Source organism: Hypanus sabinus, chromosome 8 (genome assembly GCF_030144855.1).
Source record: "Hypanus sabinus isolate sHypSab1 chromosome 8, sHypSab1.hap1, whole genome shotgun sequence".
Lineage (NCBI taxonomy): Eukaryota > Metazoa > Chordata > Chondrichthyes > Myliobatiformes > Dasyatidae > Hypanus > Hypanus sabinus.
The window spans coordinates 54,372,864-54,388,898 of NC_082713.1; the positions used below are offsets into that span (position 1 = coordinate 54,372,864).

General features: G+C 38.4%; 1 protein-coding gene across 1 annotated transcript in view; it reads right to left on the bottom strand.

Annotated features, from left to right (window-relative positions):
* The window catches only part of LOC132398152 (ATP-binding cassette sub-family C member 5-like), a 142,858-nt gene that overhangs the window by 107,684 nt on the left and 19,139 nt on the right, over positions 1 to 16,035 (bottom strand). Inside the window, exon 4 of the mRNA XM_059977199.1 lies at positions 13,347 to 13,502. Coding sequence (XP_059833182.1) covers positions 13,347 to 13,502 — 156 coding nt within the window. The remainder of the gene's footprint in view (positions 1 to 13,346; positions 13,503 to 16,035) is intronic.

The window sequence follows — 16,035 nt, forward strand, 5'->3', positions numbered from 1 at the left end:
TCTTCAGCAGCCTCTCTCAGGACTCTGGCTTGTAGTCCATCTGGTCCAGGTGACTTATCTACCTTCAGACCTTTGAGTTTGCCTAGCATTTTTTCCCTTGTATTGGGAATGGCACTCATTCCTGCTCACTGACACACAGAGACCTCTAGCATACAGTTAGTGTCTTCCACAGTAAAGACTGGAGCAAGTTCATCTGCCATTTCTTTGTCCCCCCAATACTACCTCACCAGCATCATTTTCCAGTGGTCCAATATTAACTCTCACCTGCATTTTATCAGAAAAGGATTCAGAAAGGGTCAACTTACATCATATGAAAATATTGAATAAATGGCCTCCAAATTTCTTCAAATTTAACCGAAGGGTCCATGGTACCACTCTCTACTTCTGTGCAGTTGTAATGTTACTGCTGCACTGTAATTTCCTTTTGGGACCAATAAAGCATTGATCTATCTATCATTTAGTTTCAATGGCAATTGATAGAAGTTATTATTATATAAGTTTAATGTAAATGGTTGGCTTCAAAAATATCTAATATAATGTCTTCACTGGTGTGCATTGAGACTGGAATTGGCATGGCCTAATTAGGGAGTCCCAACATTGTTTTTTACGGTACAGTTCATGGCTTACTAACTTGACTGAGTTTTTGACAAGGTAACGAGGACGATTGATGAAGATGCAGCTATGGATGTTATCTACATGGATTTGAATAAGGCTTTTGACAAGGCCCCTTGTGGAAGACTCATCCAGAAGATTAACATGCATGGGGTCAGTGGTGAATTGGCTGTTTGGGTTCAGAACTCACTTGTCCATGGAAAACAAAGGGTAGTGGAAAAGGAATTTATTCTAGCTGGAGGTCTGTGATCTGTGGTGTTCCACGGGGATTTGTACGAGGACCTCTGTTATTGGTGATGTGTATAAATGACCTGGATGAAAATGTAGATGGGTGATGGTTAAGTTTGCAGGTGATATAAAAATTAGTGGCATTGTGGATAGCATACTGTAGATGACTGGAAAAATATACAGCAGTAGATGGATCAGTTGCAGATATGGGCAGAGAAATGGCAGCTGCAGTTTAACCCAGCCAAATGTGAAGTGCTGCACCTTGGTATGTCAAATATAAAGAAAGAGTACACTGTTAAGGACAAAGTTCTCAACAATGTTGATGAACAGAGGGATCATGAGGTCAAAATTCATAGCTCCCTGAAAGTGGCAACACAGGTTGATAGGGTGATTAAGAAGGCATATAGCATGCTTGCCTTTATTATTCAAGGCATTAAGTTCAAAAGTCAGGAAGTCATGCTGCAGCTTTATAAAACTCTACATCTGGAGTGTTGCATGCAGTTCTGGTTGTCCTATTACAGGAAAGATCTCAGGGATTTGGAGACGATGCAGAAGAGGCTTACCAGAATGTTGCCTGGATTAGAGGGCATGTGCTATAATGAGAGGCTGTTTTCTCCAGAGCAGTGGATGCTGAGGGGTTTATAAGATAATGAGAAGCATAGATAGAGTAGACAGACAGTATTATTTTTCCAGGGTTGAATGTCTAATACCAGAAAGCATGCATTTAAGGTAAAAGGGGGTAAATTTAAAATGTTAGGGCCAATTTTTTTTACACACAGAGTGATAAGTTCCTGGAATGCGCTACCTGGAGTGATGGTAGAGGTAGATACATTAGGGGCTTGTAAGAGCAGTTTAGATGGGCATATAAATGTGAAGAAAATTGAAGGATATTGACATTGTGTAGGCAGAAGAAATTAGGTTAGGTAGCCATTCAGTATCTAATTTAATTGGTTTGGCACAACATCCTGGGGTGAATGGCTTGCTCCTGTTCTATGTTAAGTTTTTCCAGAACACATTTCCCCACCCCACCCCCAAATATAAACAGAAACATGTTACGTACCATCTGAGGTGCATTATACCTAAAAGCAAAGGTTCTCACAATGCCTTCAGATCCTTGCAGCATTGTGAGAACCTTTGAACACTAAGAAACCACTTTTGCCTATGGTGCTTTGCCTGTTCAAGTGAAGATCACAGTCCCTTTGAACATCTGAGCAAGCAGATGATTCTAGAGCTCAGTAACAGATCTAATCCATACCTCGCAGTTTGTAATATGCTGCTGAGTTGGGGACATCAAGGATGCTCACTACTCAAAGAACGGGCCTCGTGTCTGTCTCCCTCCGTAAAAATTTACAGTCGTTTGAATTTGCCAGGATTGTGAATTTGCCTTAAGATGAGTCATGGACTCAAGTAAAGTCCACAAGTAGGAATGGACAAGAATTGCAAAGACTATTATGTGCAATTATATGAAAATCTATGTAGTCAATGCCATACATCTAGGGAGCATATCTGACAACTTCATTCTCATGCAATCCATACTGCCTGCCATATCACCTGCCACTTTGGTGCATATTTGCCTTGTAAGTCATATAAGGCATATAAGTCTTTGGTCAAAGACTTTCACGTATTCTGTACATATATTCTTCTGTCCTGACGAAGGGTCTTGGCCCAGAGCGTCAATTATTTATTCTTTCACTAGATGCTGCCTGACCTGCTGAGTTCCTCCACCATTTTGTATGTGTTGCTTCTGTAAAGTATGGCATGCAGAATTAGACCTAGTGCTCCAGTTGTGGTATAACCAATTCTTGGTACAGATTCAACTAATTCTACCTTTCTATTTATCAGTTATAGTATTCCAAACACTTGAATAACTATTCCCTCAATATGTCCTTCCACTTACAAGGAATCCTCCCTATATACACCTGCATCCCCTTCTGTTCCTGCACGCCTCTAGCGACTGTATCATTTAGTACGCCTACATCCCCTTCTGTTCCTGCACACCTCTAACGACTGTGTCATTTAGTACACCTACATCCCCTTCTGTTCCTGCACACCTCTAATGACTGTGTCATTTAGTACACCTACATCCCCTTCTGTTCCTGCACACCTCTAATGACTGTGTCATTTAGTACACCTACATCCCCTTCTGTTCCTGCACACCTCTAATGACTGTGTCATTTAGTACACCTACATCCCCTTCTGTTCCTGCACACCTCTAATGACTGTGTCATTTAGTACACCTACATCCCCTTCTGTTCCTGCACACCTCTAATGACTGTGTCATTTAGTACACCTACATCCCCTTCTGTTCCTGCACACCTCTAACGACTGTGTCATTTAGTACACCTACATCCCCTTCTGTTCCTGCACACCTCTAACGACTGTGTCATTTAGTACACCTACATCCCCTTCTGTTCCTGCACACCTCTAACGACTGTGTCATTTAGTACACCGACATCCTTCTGTTCCTGCACACCTCTAACGACTGTATCATTTTGTACACCTACATCCCCTTCTGTTCCTGCGCACCTCTAAAGACTATTTAGTATGCCTACATCCTTTTGTTCCTGCACACCTCTAACGACTCTGTCATTTAGTACACCAACATCCTTCTGTTCCTGCACACCTCTAACGACTGCGTCATTTAGTACACCTACATCCCCTTCTGTTCCTGCGCACCTCTAAAGACTATTTAGTATGCCTACATCCTTTTGTTCCTGCACACCTCTAACGACTGTGTCATTTAGTACACCTACATCCCCTTCTGTTCCTGCGCACCTCTAACAACTGTGTCATTTAGTACACCTACATCCTTCCATTCCTGCACACCTCTAACAACTGTGTCATTTGGTACACCTACAGCCTTCCATTCCTGCACACCCCTAACGACTGTGTCATTTAGTACACCTACATCCCCTTCTGTTCCTGCACACCTCTAGCGACTGTATCATTTAGTACACCTACATCCTTCTGTTCCTGCACGCCTCTAACGACTGTGTCATTTAGTACATACTGCTTCTGCTTTTTCTTCCTGCAAAAGTATGTGACTTCACACTCCATTGTAGAACATTTCATCTTACACTTATCCATTCATTCAGCCAACCTGTCCATATTTCCTCGTGGCCTAGCACTCCTCCTCCTTACTGTTTACCACATTTTTAAGTTCTTACTCATTTGCAAATTTGGAAATTTCAAACTGCTTTTCAACATGTTTACATGTCAATCTTTATCAACAAATTTAAACATGTTAAAGTTTATATACTAAAAACCTACAATGAAACACCACTGCATACCATTTTCCACTGAAGAGAAACATTTATCACAATTTCCTGTTTTTTAAAATTTTTATTGATCGAGATACAGTGTGGAATAGGCCTTTCCAGCTCTTTGAACTGTGAAGCTCAGCAAACTCCCAGTTTAATCCTAGCCTAATCATGGGACAAGCAACAGTAACCAATTTACCCACCAACTGGTATGTCATTGGACTGTGGAAGAAAACCAGAGCACCCAGAGGAAACCCGCAGTGGTGGGAATTGAACCCCGGTCACTTGTACTGTAAAGAATTGTGCTAGCCACTACATTATCATGCCACTCCCAAGACAATTTTCCATGCTGTTGTTGTTAACTACTTTATTTTTGCCAAGCAACATTTTGTTTATAATTTTATCAAATGTCTTTGGTGAATCCAAGATAACATCCACTGAATCCTACATCAAAAAATCCGTTTAGTCCAATATAATTTACATTTATTAAATACATGGAAATGTTCTGTTATAACAAAAATGGTTCCTATTTTCCTTGATCATTGTTCAGAGGAACTGTGAAGTCCACTATATACAATGAATAACCTTGGTGCAAACTGATAAAAGTAGGACAAACTATCTTAAGGAAGGATGTGGAATGAGGAAGTACATTTCTGTAAGTTTTAAATTTTTGCAAGATATTATCATGGAAAATGTCCACTGTATCTGAAACAAATTAAGTTCATGCACTTTTAGGTTCCATCATTTCACTTGAAAAGACAGTTTGGGAAGGATTGAGTGAATGAGATATATTGAACCAATTGGTTTGTCAATAGCTTTTTAAATTGTACTCTGCTGGAATTTTATTTATTACATTAAATGCACCTGCCTGAAAATAAATTTCTCCCCATATCTAGGATCAATGAGTACTGTATCTGCACACAACCTGACATGGAATGAAAATAAATTTCTTGGCAAGATGATTAAGTTAACTTATCAAGAAAGAATTATGTGGTCCAAAGATTCCATATTCAAGATGAAAGATGAAGATAACTGCAGCCTATTGCTGCTACAACAGAAACAGTACTCTGAGGGAAAACACTTGCAAAATGAATGACTATCAGGATAAACCATTCAAACATTTTGATTGAACTTCATTGCTCTTTCAACAAGACTGAAAGTTGATCAGAGTAAATTGCTTCTGCAACATTTCCAGCTCAAACCATACTGCTTGGGAAATCCAGACAGGTACAAAATATTGAATCATGCTTGAGAGATGATATTTCCCTATCAGAGATGTATGCAATAATGCCATACTCCAGTAACAGCCCATTTGAAACATTACAAAGTAATGTAAATTCTATCCTGGATCTCCCTACCAGCATTATAATAAATTTCCCAGCATTTCTCCCAATCCTTTGCCTGTCATAAATCCATGATCACTTCCACAGACCTGTGATTCTCCTCCCCCTCCTTCATAATTTCACGGTTGGTTCGGTAAGTGTTTATCTAATCATCTCAAGGGCAAACTTATCAGCAACTTAATGAGAGCATTTTAAATGAAAATCATTAACTTTGTTTAGTTTGAAGTTGTTGCTGGGGAATGTCAGGGGCGATGGTTATAATATCAGATTCAATTCTACCTAAATTCAGTAGATCTCTATATAGATCAGAAACCACAACACACTGTCCTCATTAATAATTTAAATAGTCACATTTTCTGTTAGCTCTTTCTCTGAATCTGAAAGTTCTATCGTTCCATTTCTGCAAATCTAAATCTAGAAGATATATTTCTAACCTTTTGTACTTGGCAGATCACTTTGGTCCTTGAATTCTTCCTTAGTTAGCAGATTTCGCCAATGTTCTGCTGCTAGACACCACAGCCAGAAAAACATCAGAAAGATTTTCCACACTCTCAGCATCTTTGTTTTAATTCCAATCAGAGGTTTTTTTTATGGATGTTAGTAATTATTTTTATTTGATATGCCATTTCAAATATTTTGATTTTGAGAACATCTTAATTTAGTGAGAACTAACTTGTTCTGCTCACAAATAGAATTGAGGAGCAGAATAACAGGAACTGGACCATATCATTTATCAACATACCTCAATTACACTGAAGACAAACTAAATCACAATGATGTGTTGCCTCACTTGAATTGACAGGCTACTTTTCTTTATAATTAACTCAATAAGTTAAACCACAGTGATGACTGGATCTAATTAATTCAGATACTGTGGTCAAAATTTTAAGAAAGTTCACACTTCCCTCAAGCAAGAATTGTGTAACTTAATTTAAACAAGATGTTTTATTAACTGCCAAAAAGTTGAACCAATCCAAAGTATGTATGGTTGTTGGCATACTAGGTGCATTATTTTTATATTCTTAAGAGCAGAGGACATAAGAGCAGAATTAGGCTATTCACCCCCACTGAGTTTGCTCCACTATTTGATCATGGCTGATTTCTTTTCCCTCTCAATTCCATTCTTCTGCCTTTTCCCCATAATCTTTGATGCTGTTATCGATAATCAAGAAACTATCACCTCAGCTTTAGGTACTTATCTAATTATTTATTTCAGATGCTGCACAGAATAGGCCCTTTGACACATGCTGCACAGCATTGCCCGATTTAACCCTAGTCTAATCACAGGAAAATTTACAAGGAACAATTAACCTACTAATTGGTATGTCTTTGGACTGTGGGAGGAAAAAAGAGCACCCAGAGGAAACCCATGCAGTCTTGGGGGGAACATACGAACTTCTTTCAGACAGGGGCAGGAATTGAACCCATGTTACTGGTAATGCAAAGCGTTGTGCTAACCACTACTTACCAGAGGCTCTCCATGATTTGACCTCACCAGCCACTTGTGGCAATGAATTCCAGATTCACCACCCACTGGCTACAGAAATTCTTCATCTCTGTGAGTGCCTCACTAAAGTAAAAACTAAGTAGACATGTATCACAGGCTTCTGTGCATTTCTTTGATTAGTTTTTGGAGTTATAAAACAACATTTTCCCTTCATACTTCTAAATTCCAGTGAGTACAGGCCCAAATGCTCCTCATAGATGAAACCTTTCATTCCCAAGATTATTCCTGTAAACCTCCTCTTGACCCTCTCCAATGCTAGCATGTCCTCTCTGAGATATGGGGCCCAAAACTGCTAACTATAGTATGACCAATGCTTTATAAAGCCTCAGCATTACATCTTTACTCCTATATTCTAGTCCTTTCAAAATAAATGCTAACATAGCATTCCTTACCACTGACTCAACCTTGACATTAACTTTTCAGAAATCCTGCACTAGAATTCCCAAATCCCTTTAAATCTCTGATTTCTAAATTTGCACCCCATTTATAAAATAGAAGAATAGCCCTTAACTCAGAGTTATCAGGGCACCATCATGACGGTGTTTCCATAGTAAGCTAGTCTTGTTTTTACGAGGCCAAGTTGCTAGCTTGATGCTCAACCCGACTTGAATTCGGACTCGGGAACCTTCGCTCCAGAGTCCGGCGCTGATATTGTTGCACCACCAAGCAGGACATTTACAAAATAGTCTATACCTTTATTCCTTCTACCAAAGTGCACAGCCATACATTACCCTACACTGTATTCCATCTGTCACTTCTTTGCCCGTTCGCCTAAGTTGTCCAGGTGCTTCTGCAGATTCTCTGCTTTCTCAACTCTACCAGCTTCCCAATCACTTTCTCCTTAGTGATAATGACTACTCTCACTTCTACCCCCCCACCCCCCCACACAACACTCCTGAATTTCTGGCATGCTGCTGGTTTCATCCACAGTGCAGACTGATACCAATTACATATTCAGCTCATCCACCATTTCTTTGTTCCTCATTACGACCTCTCCAGCATCAGTTTCCAGTGGTCTGATGTCCAGTCTTGCCTCTCTTTTATTCTGTATATATTTGGTACCCACTTTATTGTGCTATTATCTAGCTTACATATAACAATTACAGCATGGAAACAGGCCATCCCGGTCCTTCTAGTCCGTGCTGAACATTACTTTACTAGTTGCCTTCTGTTGGCTTTTAAAAGCTTCCCAATTCTCTAACCTCTAACTATATTGTTCCACATTGTATGCCCTCTCTTTTGCTTTTATGTTGCCCTTTGCTTGCCACCATGGTTGGCTCATCCTTGTTTTAGAATGCTTTTTCGTCTTTGGGATGAACCAATCCTGTGTCTTCTGAATTACTCCCAGAAACTGCAGTCATTGCTGCTCTACCATCATCCCTGCTGGTGTCCCTTCCAATCTGCAATCAAATTTCAAGGAAATGTTTGCTCACTATTTTATCAGATGTCAGATGTGAAGGATATGTTCAACTGGTCCAATATCAGAACCAATTTTGTGGCCAATATCATGAGAAAATGCCCAGCAATCTATTGGCTCCCTCCTAATTGCAGTTAAGAGAGATCACAAGCAAAGGAATCGAAAATCAACCAAAGACACAAGATCATGCATGGACAGCTAGAAAAGAAAAATGCAAGCAATGTTGCAGATAGATGATTGACAGCAAACCCATGCAGATCTGATGTAGATGATGAATTACAAAATCTATTTATATGAAATCAATAGCTGAGGATAAGATTCTAATTCAGCATTGATGCAATGATTTAGTATTTGATTAAAGCAACTGCCAGCAGTTTCCAATCAACCCTGGTTTAGAATCAGCTGAAAAAAGTAAAAAAGAACGTAGTTGGAATGCCTTTGGAAAAAATCTGGCACCTATGAAATTAAATGCCACTTTCTTTATAGAAGCACGAGAGAAAAGGAATCAATTTAAGCTCGCTTATCAACAGGATACTGATGTGACTGATTGTCTTATAGCAGCGAAATTTACATCACATTAACTTTAACCAATCTGTTGCCATCCCTGTTCCTTAACAGAAGTAAATCATCTTCCCCTATAATTTAAGAGACCTTTAAAAAATTATTTCCAATGAACGATAAAGATATGGCTAAATGACCCATGTGTCAGTTTGATTATGCTTCAAACAATTAGATTAAGATTTACATATTTGAAAATTAAGCATGCTAGTAGCAGGAGAACTCACAACTGAAAATGCAGTACACCATTGTTCACAGACACTGGAACTTTTTACTCAAATAAAACAAAACAAAATGCTTGCTTATAAAGTGTAATGGTGAAACATCATAATTAGGGTTGGATATATTGCCTTGCATTATCGAGTACGTGCACGTGGTGTGAAACAAATGGGAAGGGGAAAGTCTGTGGTATTTTATATACCCTGTATTTTTGTGTAGTAGTGGGAGTTTATTCTGTTCAAATTTAGGCATCTTGTATCAGCACCATAATACTGAAGAACACAATTCTCCAACCTTAAAACAAAAGTCTCTGCTTAATATCTGAATCTAGAACTATTTATCAATACAATATTTCAGTAATCATGAGGCTACATATGTAGTCTATGTAAAAGGAACAAAGCTCCATCTTTAAAAACATTACATTTGAAGAAATGCATTCAGCTCCAAAGGGTGCCATAGATGATGACATAAAGGATGTACGTGATCAATGAAATAGAGAGACCCACATGTGCCTTGAAATTTTACTTTTTAGGAAAGAATCAGGGAGATAGTGAGGAGCATTGTATTTACCTAATAGCATATAGAATTGTTATATTTATCTATGATTTATCTGGAAATGCAGTATTCTGTTCTTGTTTTAATTTATTTTAAATTGTGCAAAATTGGTTTCTCTGGTGACTGCTGAGGAATTCCAAGTGAGACATGAATGATACCTGATTACTCATTGCCAACAAACTTTGCAGGGAAAACTTCAAAAGGCACTGGCCTTCTGATTAGCATACTTAAGGGCCTTCAGTCCTACTTACAGCGTCTATCTCATGTTCCAATAAAAATTGCTTATGAATTTAATGACAGGATTAAATTTCTTACTAATTAGAAACAATCTGCCCTGTAGCTACTACACGTGTATGTTTATATATATATATATATAAATATTTATATGTTTATGTTTAGAGATGTAAGGAAAGGAGTGAATTGAAGGGTGTGATGAATTGTGAGCAGGAGATCACGCTAGGTCTCAGCTTTGAATATTTCTTCTTTAGATATTGCAACATAGAGAATTTTATTTACAAGTATTTTATTAAAAGAACTTACAGAGAAAGATTCTTCCATTATGTGCCCATTACTGCACAAACAAACTAGCTCAGCCCAATTCTATCTTTAGAGAGACGTGGCCATATACTGTGAATCTTTCAAAGGATGTACACGCACAATATTACATATACCACCTATGCTACAGAGTATGAAGGGCATGGAGTCAGACAACGATCATAAGGAGATGATGGGAAGATATAATTGGAAATTAGGAAAACAAATAATTCACTGGAGACTTACTCAAATCAGACTTCTATTGCCAGTATAGGAACTGCTTAGGCCTTACACAGTCAAGCATGCTTTACAGGTATATTAGAAACAAGCTTCTGCAAGGGAGGACATGGGTGACATGGACCACTTCAAAACATGTATAAGTAAGGGCATAGGAAGATGTGTATTGTATTGTTGGTCACTATTGCAAATGTTGTTGACACACCAAGGTATCTGGGACTTTGCAACCCATGCAGTTATGTACTCAGTTTTTACGCATATTTTACTTTTCATAATAATTAGATTTTGAAATGCATAAACACCTGGAGCTACCCAATGCAATTTCCAGCTAAACAAATCTGATGACAGGTTTGTGATGTTATTCCATGTAAGTAGTCCGATCTCTGTTTTCAATGGGGTTTCAGTAATTATGGACACATATATAGAACAAATGTTGGGAAAATATGAGTCACAAACTGCTGATGTTGCTGTCTTTATGGACCTGTACTGTGTAACTTAAGTCCTGTCCTGGGCCCATCATATAAATATAGTTGCAAAGAAAGTACAACAGCACCTCTGTATCCTCAGCCTGCCATCAAAAACCTTGGCAGACTTCTATAAATGTGTGGTGGAAGTGTGCTGGCTGGCCATTTTATGTATGGGTCTCCAAAGCCTTTGAGCAGAAAAACCTATAAAATTTGCTGATGATACTTAAGCTGGGTGGCAGTGTGACATGTGATGAGGATGTTAGGAGAATTCAGGGTGACTTGGATAGGCTGGGTGAGTGGGCAGATACTTGGCAGATGACATTTAATGTGAATAAGTGTAAGGTTATCCACTTTGGGAATAAGAACAGGAAGGCAGATTATTATCTGAACGGTGTAGAGTTAGGTATGGGAGAAATACAAAGAAATCCAGGAGTCCTTGTTCATCAGTCACTGAAGGTGAATAAGCAAGTGCAGCAGGCAATGAAGAAGGCTAATGGAATGTTGGCCTTTATTACAAAGGGAATTGAGTACAAGAGCAAGGAAATCCTCTTGCATTTTTACAGAGCCCTGGTGAGACCACACCTAGAGTATTGTGTACAGTTTTGGTCTCCAGGGTTAAGGAAGGACATCCTGGCTGTAGAGGAAGTGCAGCGTAGATTCACGAGGTTAATTCCTGGGATGTCTGGACTGTCTTACGCAGAGAGGTTAGAGAGACTGGGTTTGTACATACTGGAATTAAGGAGATTCAGAGGGGATCTGATTGAAACATATAAGATTATTAAGGGATTGGACAAGATAGAAGCAGGAAATATGTTCCAGATGCTGGGACAGTCCAGTACCAGAGGGCATGGTTTGAGAATAAGGGGTAGGTCATTTAGGACAGAGTTAAGGAAAAACTTCTTCTCCCAGAGAGTTGTGGGGGTCTGGAATGCACTGCCTCAGAAGGTAGTGGAGGCCAATTCCCTGGATGCTTTCGAGAAGGAGCTAGATAGGTATCTTATGGATAGGGGAATCAAGGGATATGGGGACAAGGCAGGAACCGGGTATTGATAGTAGATGATCAGCCATGATCTCAAAATGGTGGCGCAGGCTCGAAGGGCCGAATGGTCTACTTCTGCACCTATTGTCTACTGTCTATTGTCTAAAAGGTAGTGGATTCTCAACGGTACATCACGGGAAAAGCCCTACTAACCACTGAGCACATCTACGTGAAACACTGGCGTGGAAAAGCAGCATTCATCATCAAAGATCCTCACCACCCAGGCCATGCTATTTTCTCGCTGCTGCCATCAGGTAGAAGGTACAGGTGCCTCAGGACTTGCACCACCAAGTTCAAGAACAGTTATTACCCCTCAACCATCTGGCTCTTGAAGAAAAGGGGACAGCTACACTCATTCTATTTCTGGTGTTCCCACAACCAGTGGACTCAATTTAAGGGTTTTTTTTAATCTTGTTATTTCATGCTCTTGATATTTATTGTTGTTTATTTATATTTGCATTTACACAGTTTGTTGTTCATTGATCCTGTTTACAGTTACTGTTCTATAGATTTGCTAAGTATGCCCACAGGAAAAAGAATTGAACAATGAAGAATTCTATTACATCTGAGTCCGATGGTATTCCTGAGTCTCTACCCAGTCTAGTAGTGAAAACTTTGAGGAAGCAGCCGACAAGATGAAGAAAGCCCTGAACACCACCAGAGATGGAGGGCCTTCATTGCTGCCCTAAACACCAACAGCATAACAGGCAGTACATAATGTCCATCGTTTTCATTGGAACAATGGTGAGATAATTTTTAAGTGGCTTTTGCAACCTGATACAATGAAGAGGATGAGCGTGGTTAAAGGAATAGTAAAGAACAACAAAATTGAGAGGAGAAAATGATCTTATCTTGGGTATTGTTGATCAACACACAAATTGGTGTGGTAGAAATGAAAGGATTAAGAAATCTATCAAGTTCTATTTATTCTTGGCATGAAATGAGACTGATGTTCAGCTCATATTTTCCCAAAGGACTTTAGAGTCAAGACTAATTTGTGAAACTGCACAAAAAGCCAGAATGGCCAGCAATGACATCATTTTTTTCCCTGAATTATCATGGCCATTCAATTAACAATAAGACTATAAACAGTTTAATAATTTCCCATAGAGGAATTTAATATCAGTCTTTGAAAATTACTTCATTATCTTAAAACCTCCACTATAGTGTGTATATATATATACTATCAGGCACTGTACAGACTGTAAAAGAAATCCAAGAATTTCAGAGAATCTTATCATGCATACAAAAGTCAGCTTTGAAAAATATTAAACAAACACTTGGTTTTCTGATCTCTATCTAGAGTTACAGAAATTGCAAGATAAAACATAGCAACAGAAGCCATCAAACAGCATTACAATCACTCATACCGTCGAGAATTTGCTTCAGAGGATTCATTGCAGGATAAATTCCAAAGATCAGTCATTTCCAGGCGAGAATATTTGTAGGCCTTCCATGCTAGTGGAGAAAGCCAGTTCAGGGTCATAAAAGAGAACAGGCCTGAATTGTCAATTGGATGCTTGTGTCTGAAAGGAAAATAGACGTTTTTAAGCAGGCATATATCAATTAGCCACATTAGATAAATAAAGCTATTTTCAAATCATGGTTTATTGAAAAATTCATCAAATGTTGTAATTTGATACTTGTATTTAATATTCCAGTAGACATCTGCCCTGAGTAAGCATGTTCTGCTGAACATTGACAACCAGGTTCAGTATTTTAAAAAGTTTTTAAAATGAACACTGACATTAAAAAAGGTGAATCATCATTTGGATATACAGTCCTTAATAATGTTAAAAGAATGTTAAAAAAAAAACTTCCAATTCTTCTTTCTGTCCAGCATAAAGTGCAAAACAATTTCTTAATTTTGAGATTATTTGAACAAGCAACACTTCCTCCTTTGGTTCTCTGCCTCTTCTCAGATTCTCTTTATAACCCTTCAAATTTCATTCCTCTGGAGCTTCTCCTTACTTCTCTCGTTAAGCTCACCTGCATTGAAGGAACTATTGGGTTCATCACAATTTAGTCAAATTCAACACAAGACCAAGGTACCCATTCCCATCTCCAGGATAAGGTAATCAATAATTGGAAGCTGTTGTTCTAAGGATGTTGGAAATTGAGCTAAAGAAGTATGTTATCACAAAATAAAAGCAGACACATTCTATGGAATAGAGGAATAATTGATTAAAGTTTAAGGTAAATACATTATCAAAGACATATATGTTACCATATACAACCCTGAGATTCATCATCCAAAGTTTTGCAAGAGGCAATCCAATTTTCTGATTAAAAAAAGACACAACTTCTTTAAATTATCAAATGTGTTCTACGATTGACAGTATGGGAAGTTATTGAAAATAACATTTCATTTTGTGTAATGCTGGAGCAGGAAACTGCATATCAGCTTAAAGTTGTGACATATGTAATTCGATGTTGCTTTAGTAGCATTAAACAAAATTCTAGGACTTTAGAAGCTATCTAAACATTGATTTCGTTATAACACACACAAAATGCTGGAGAAACTCAACAAGTAAGGCAGCATCTATGGAAGGGAATAAAGAGTTGACATTTTGGGCTGAGACCCTTCATCAGGACAGGTCGAAACATTGACTCTATTCCTTTCTATCAATGTTGCCTGACCTTCTGAGTTCCTCCAGTATTTGTGCCTGTCACTGTAAGTTTCCAGCATCTGCAGAATCTCTTGTGTTACTGATTTCATATTCCCACTTCAGAATTATTGCACAATGCTTTTAGCTACTAATATGCACAGCATTCTAAAGGAAATTAAAACAAAATAGATATTAAAATATGAAATGAAAACAATAGATTCTGGAAACAGCATACTGGGCAGTATAAAGGGCTAGAAAAACAGAGTTAACAATCAAAATTGGGAAAGGGAGAAAACAAGCTCATTTTGAGTAAGCCAAACTTGGGCTCTTTTCTCTGGTGCATCAGAGACTAAATGGAGAGCTTATAGAAGTTTATAAAATTTTGAGAGGTATTGAAAGTGTCACTAGTTTTGCCCAGGAAAGAAATGACAAATGTTAAAGGACAGAAGTTTAAGGTGAAAGTTTAAAGGAGACTTATGAAGCAAGTTCTTTACAGAGAGAGTGGTAGGTGCCTGACTAGTGGTGAAAGCAGATATAATAGCAGTAATTAAAAGGCAAATACTTTTGCAGGGAATAATAACAGGATATGAACCATGGACGTGCAGAAGGGATTTAGTTTAATTTGGCATCATGTTCAGCACAGACATTGTGTACCAAACTCCCACTCCTGCAGGGAAAATAGGAAGGGACAGACAGACAACATAGGTTATAGAATTCACTACTGAATCCCAAGGCCTGCAATATTCCCAGCTGAAAAATTCAGTGCTGTTCTCCAAGTCTTCATTGTTCCTTGTTACAACAGTATAGGATACCACAGACAGAAATGTTGGAGCGGCATTGCGATGGAGAATTAATATGACAGACAATAGGGAGCTCTTTGGCATGTCTTCAAACCAAATGAAAATAACCCACATATGTTTCTGATCTGCTGAGTATTTCCAGGATCTTCCAGCACTTAAGAATTTCCCTAAGTGTTGTACCTCTAAGTGTACTTGTTCCACACATCACATTTTGTTTTAATGTGCCCAAATTAGAGCATCATGTATTGGTGCAATGCCACAGATTCAAATATTCAACTGAAAGAAAACATAATGTACTGATCATTTAAAAGACATCTCCTTTCAAGTTGTGTTCACTGTTTCTTGTCTCTGGTTCAGTGATGATCTGATGTTTCCCCTGTCCTCGGGCTTCCTGCTTTTTGCAGATAAAGTATTTCCAGTTGTGAGTTGGCAATGGTATAAGGGCAAACTACATTAAAAAAATGTGCCAGTGAACAAGCTTAAAGGACTAATAAATAGTTTACAAGTAAAATATGCTGGATTTCTTTAAGGCAAAAAGTTCCAATAGGATAAGTAATCTAGCAGCAGCATGAGAGAGGCCGATAGTCGTAGATCAAAGGAAAAGGCTACCAATAGTACTTAAAAAACAGGAAGCCCAAAGTTTGGGAAAA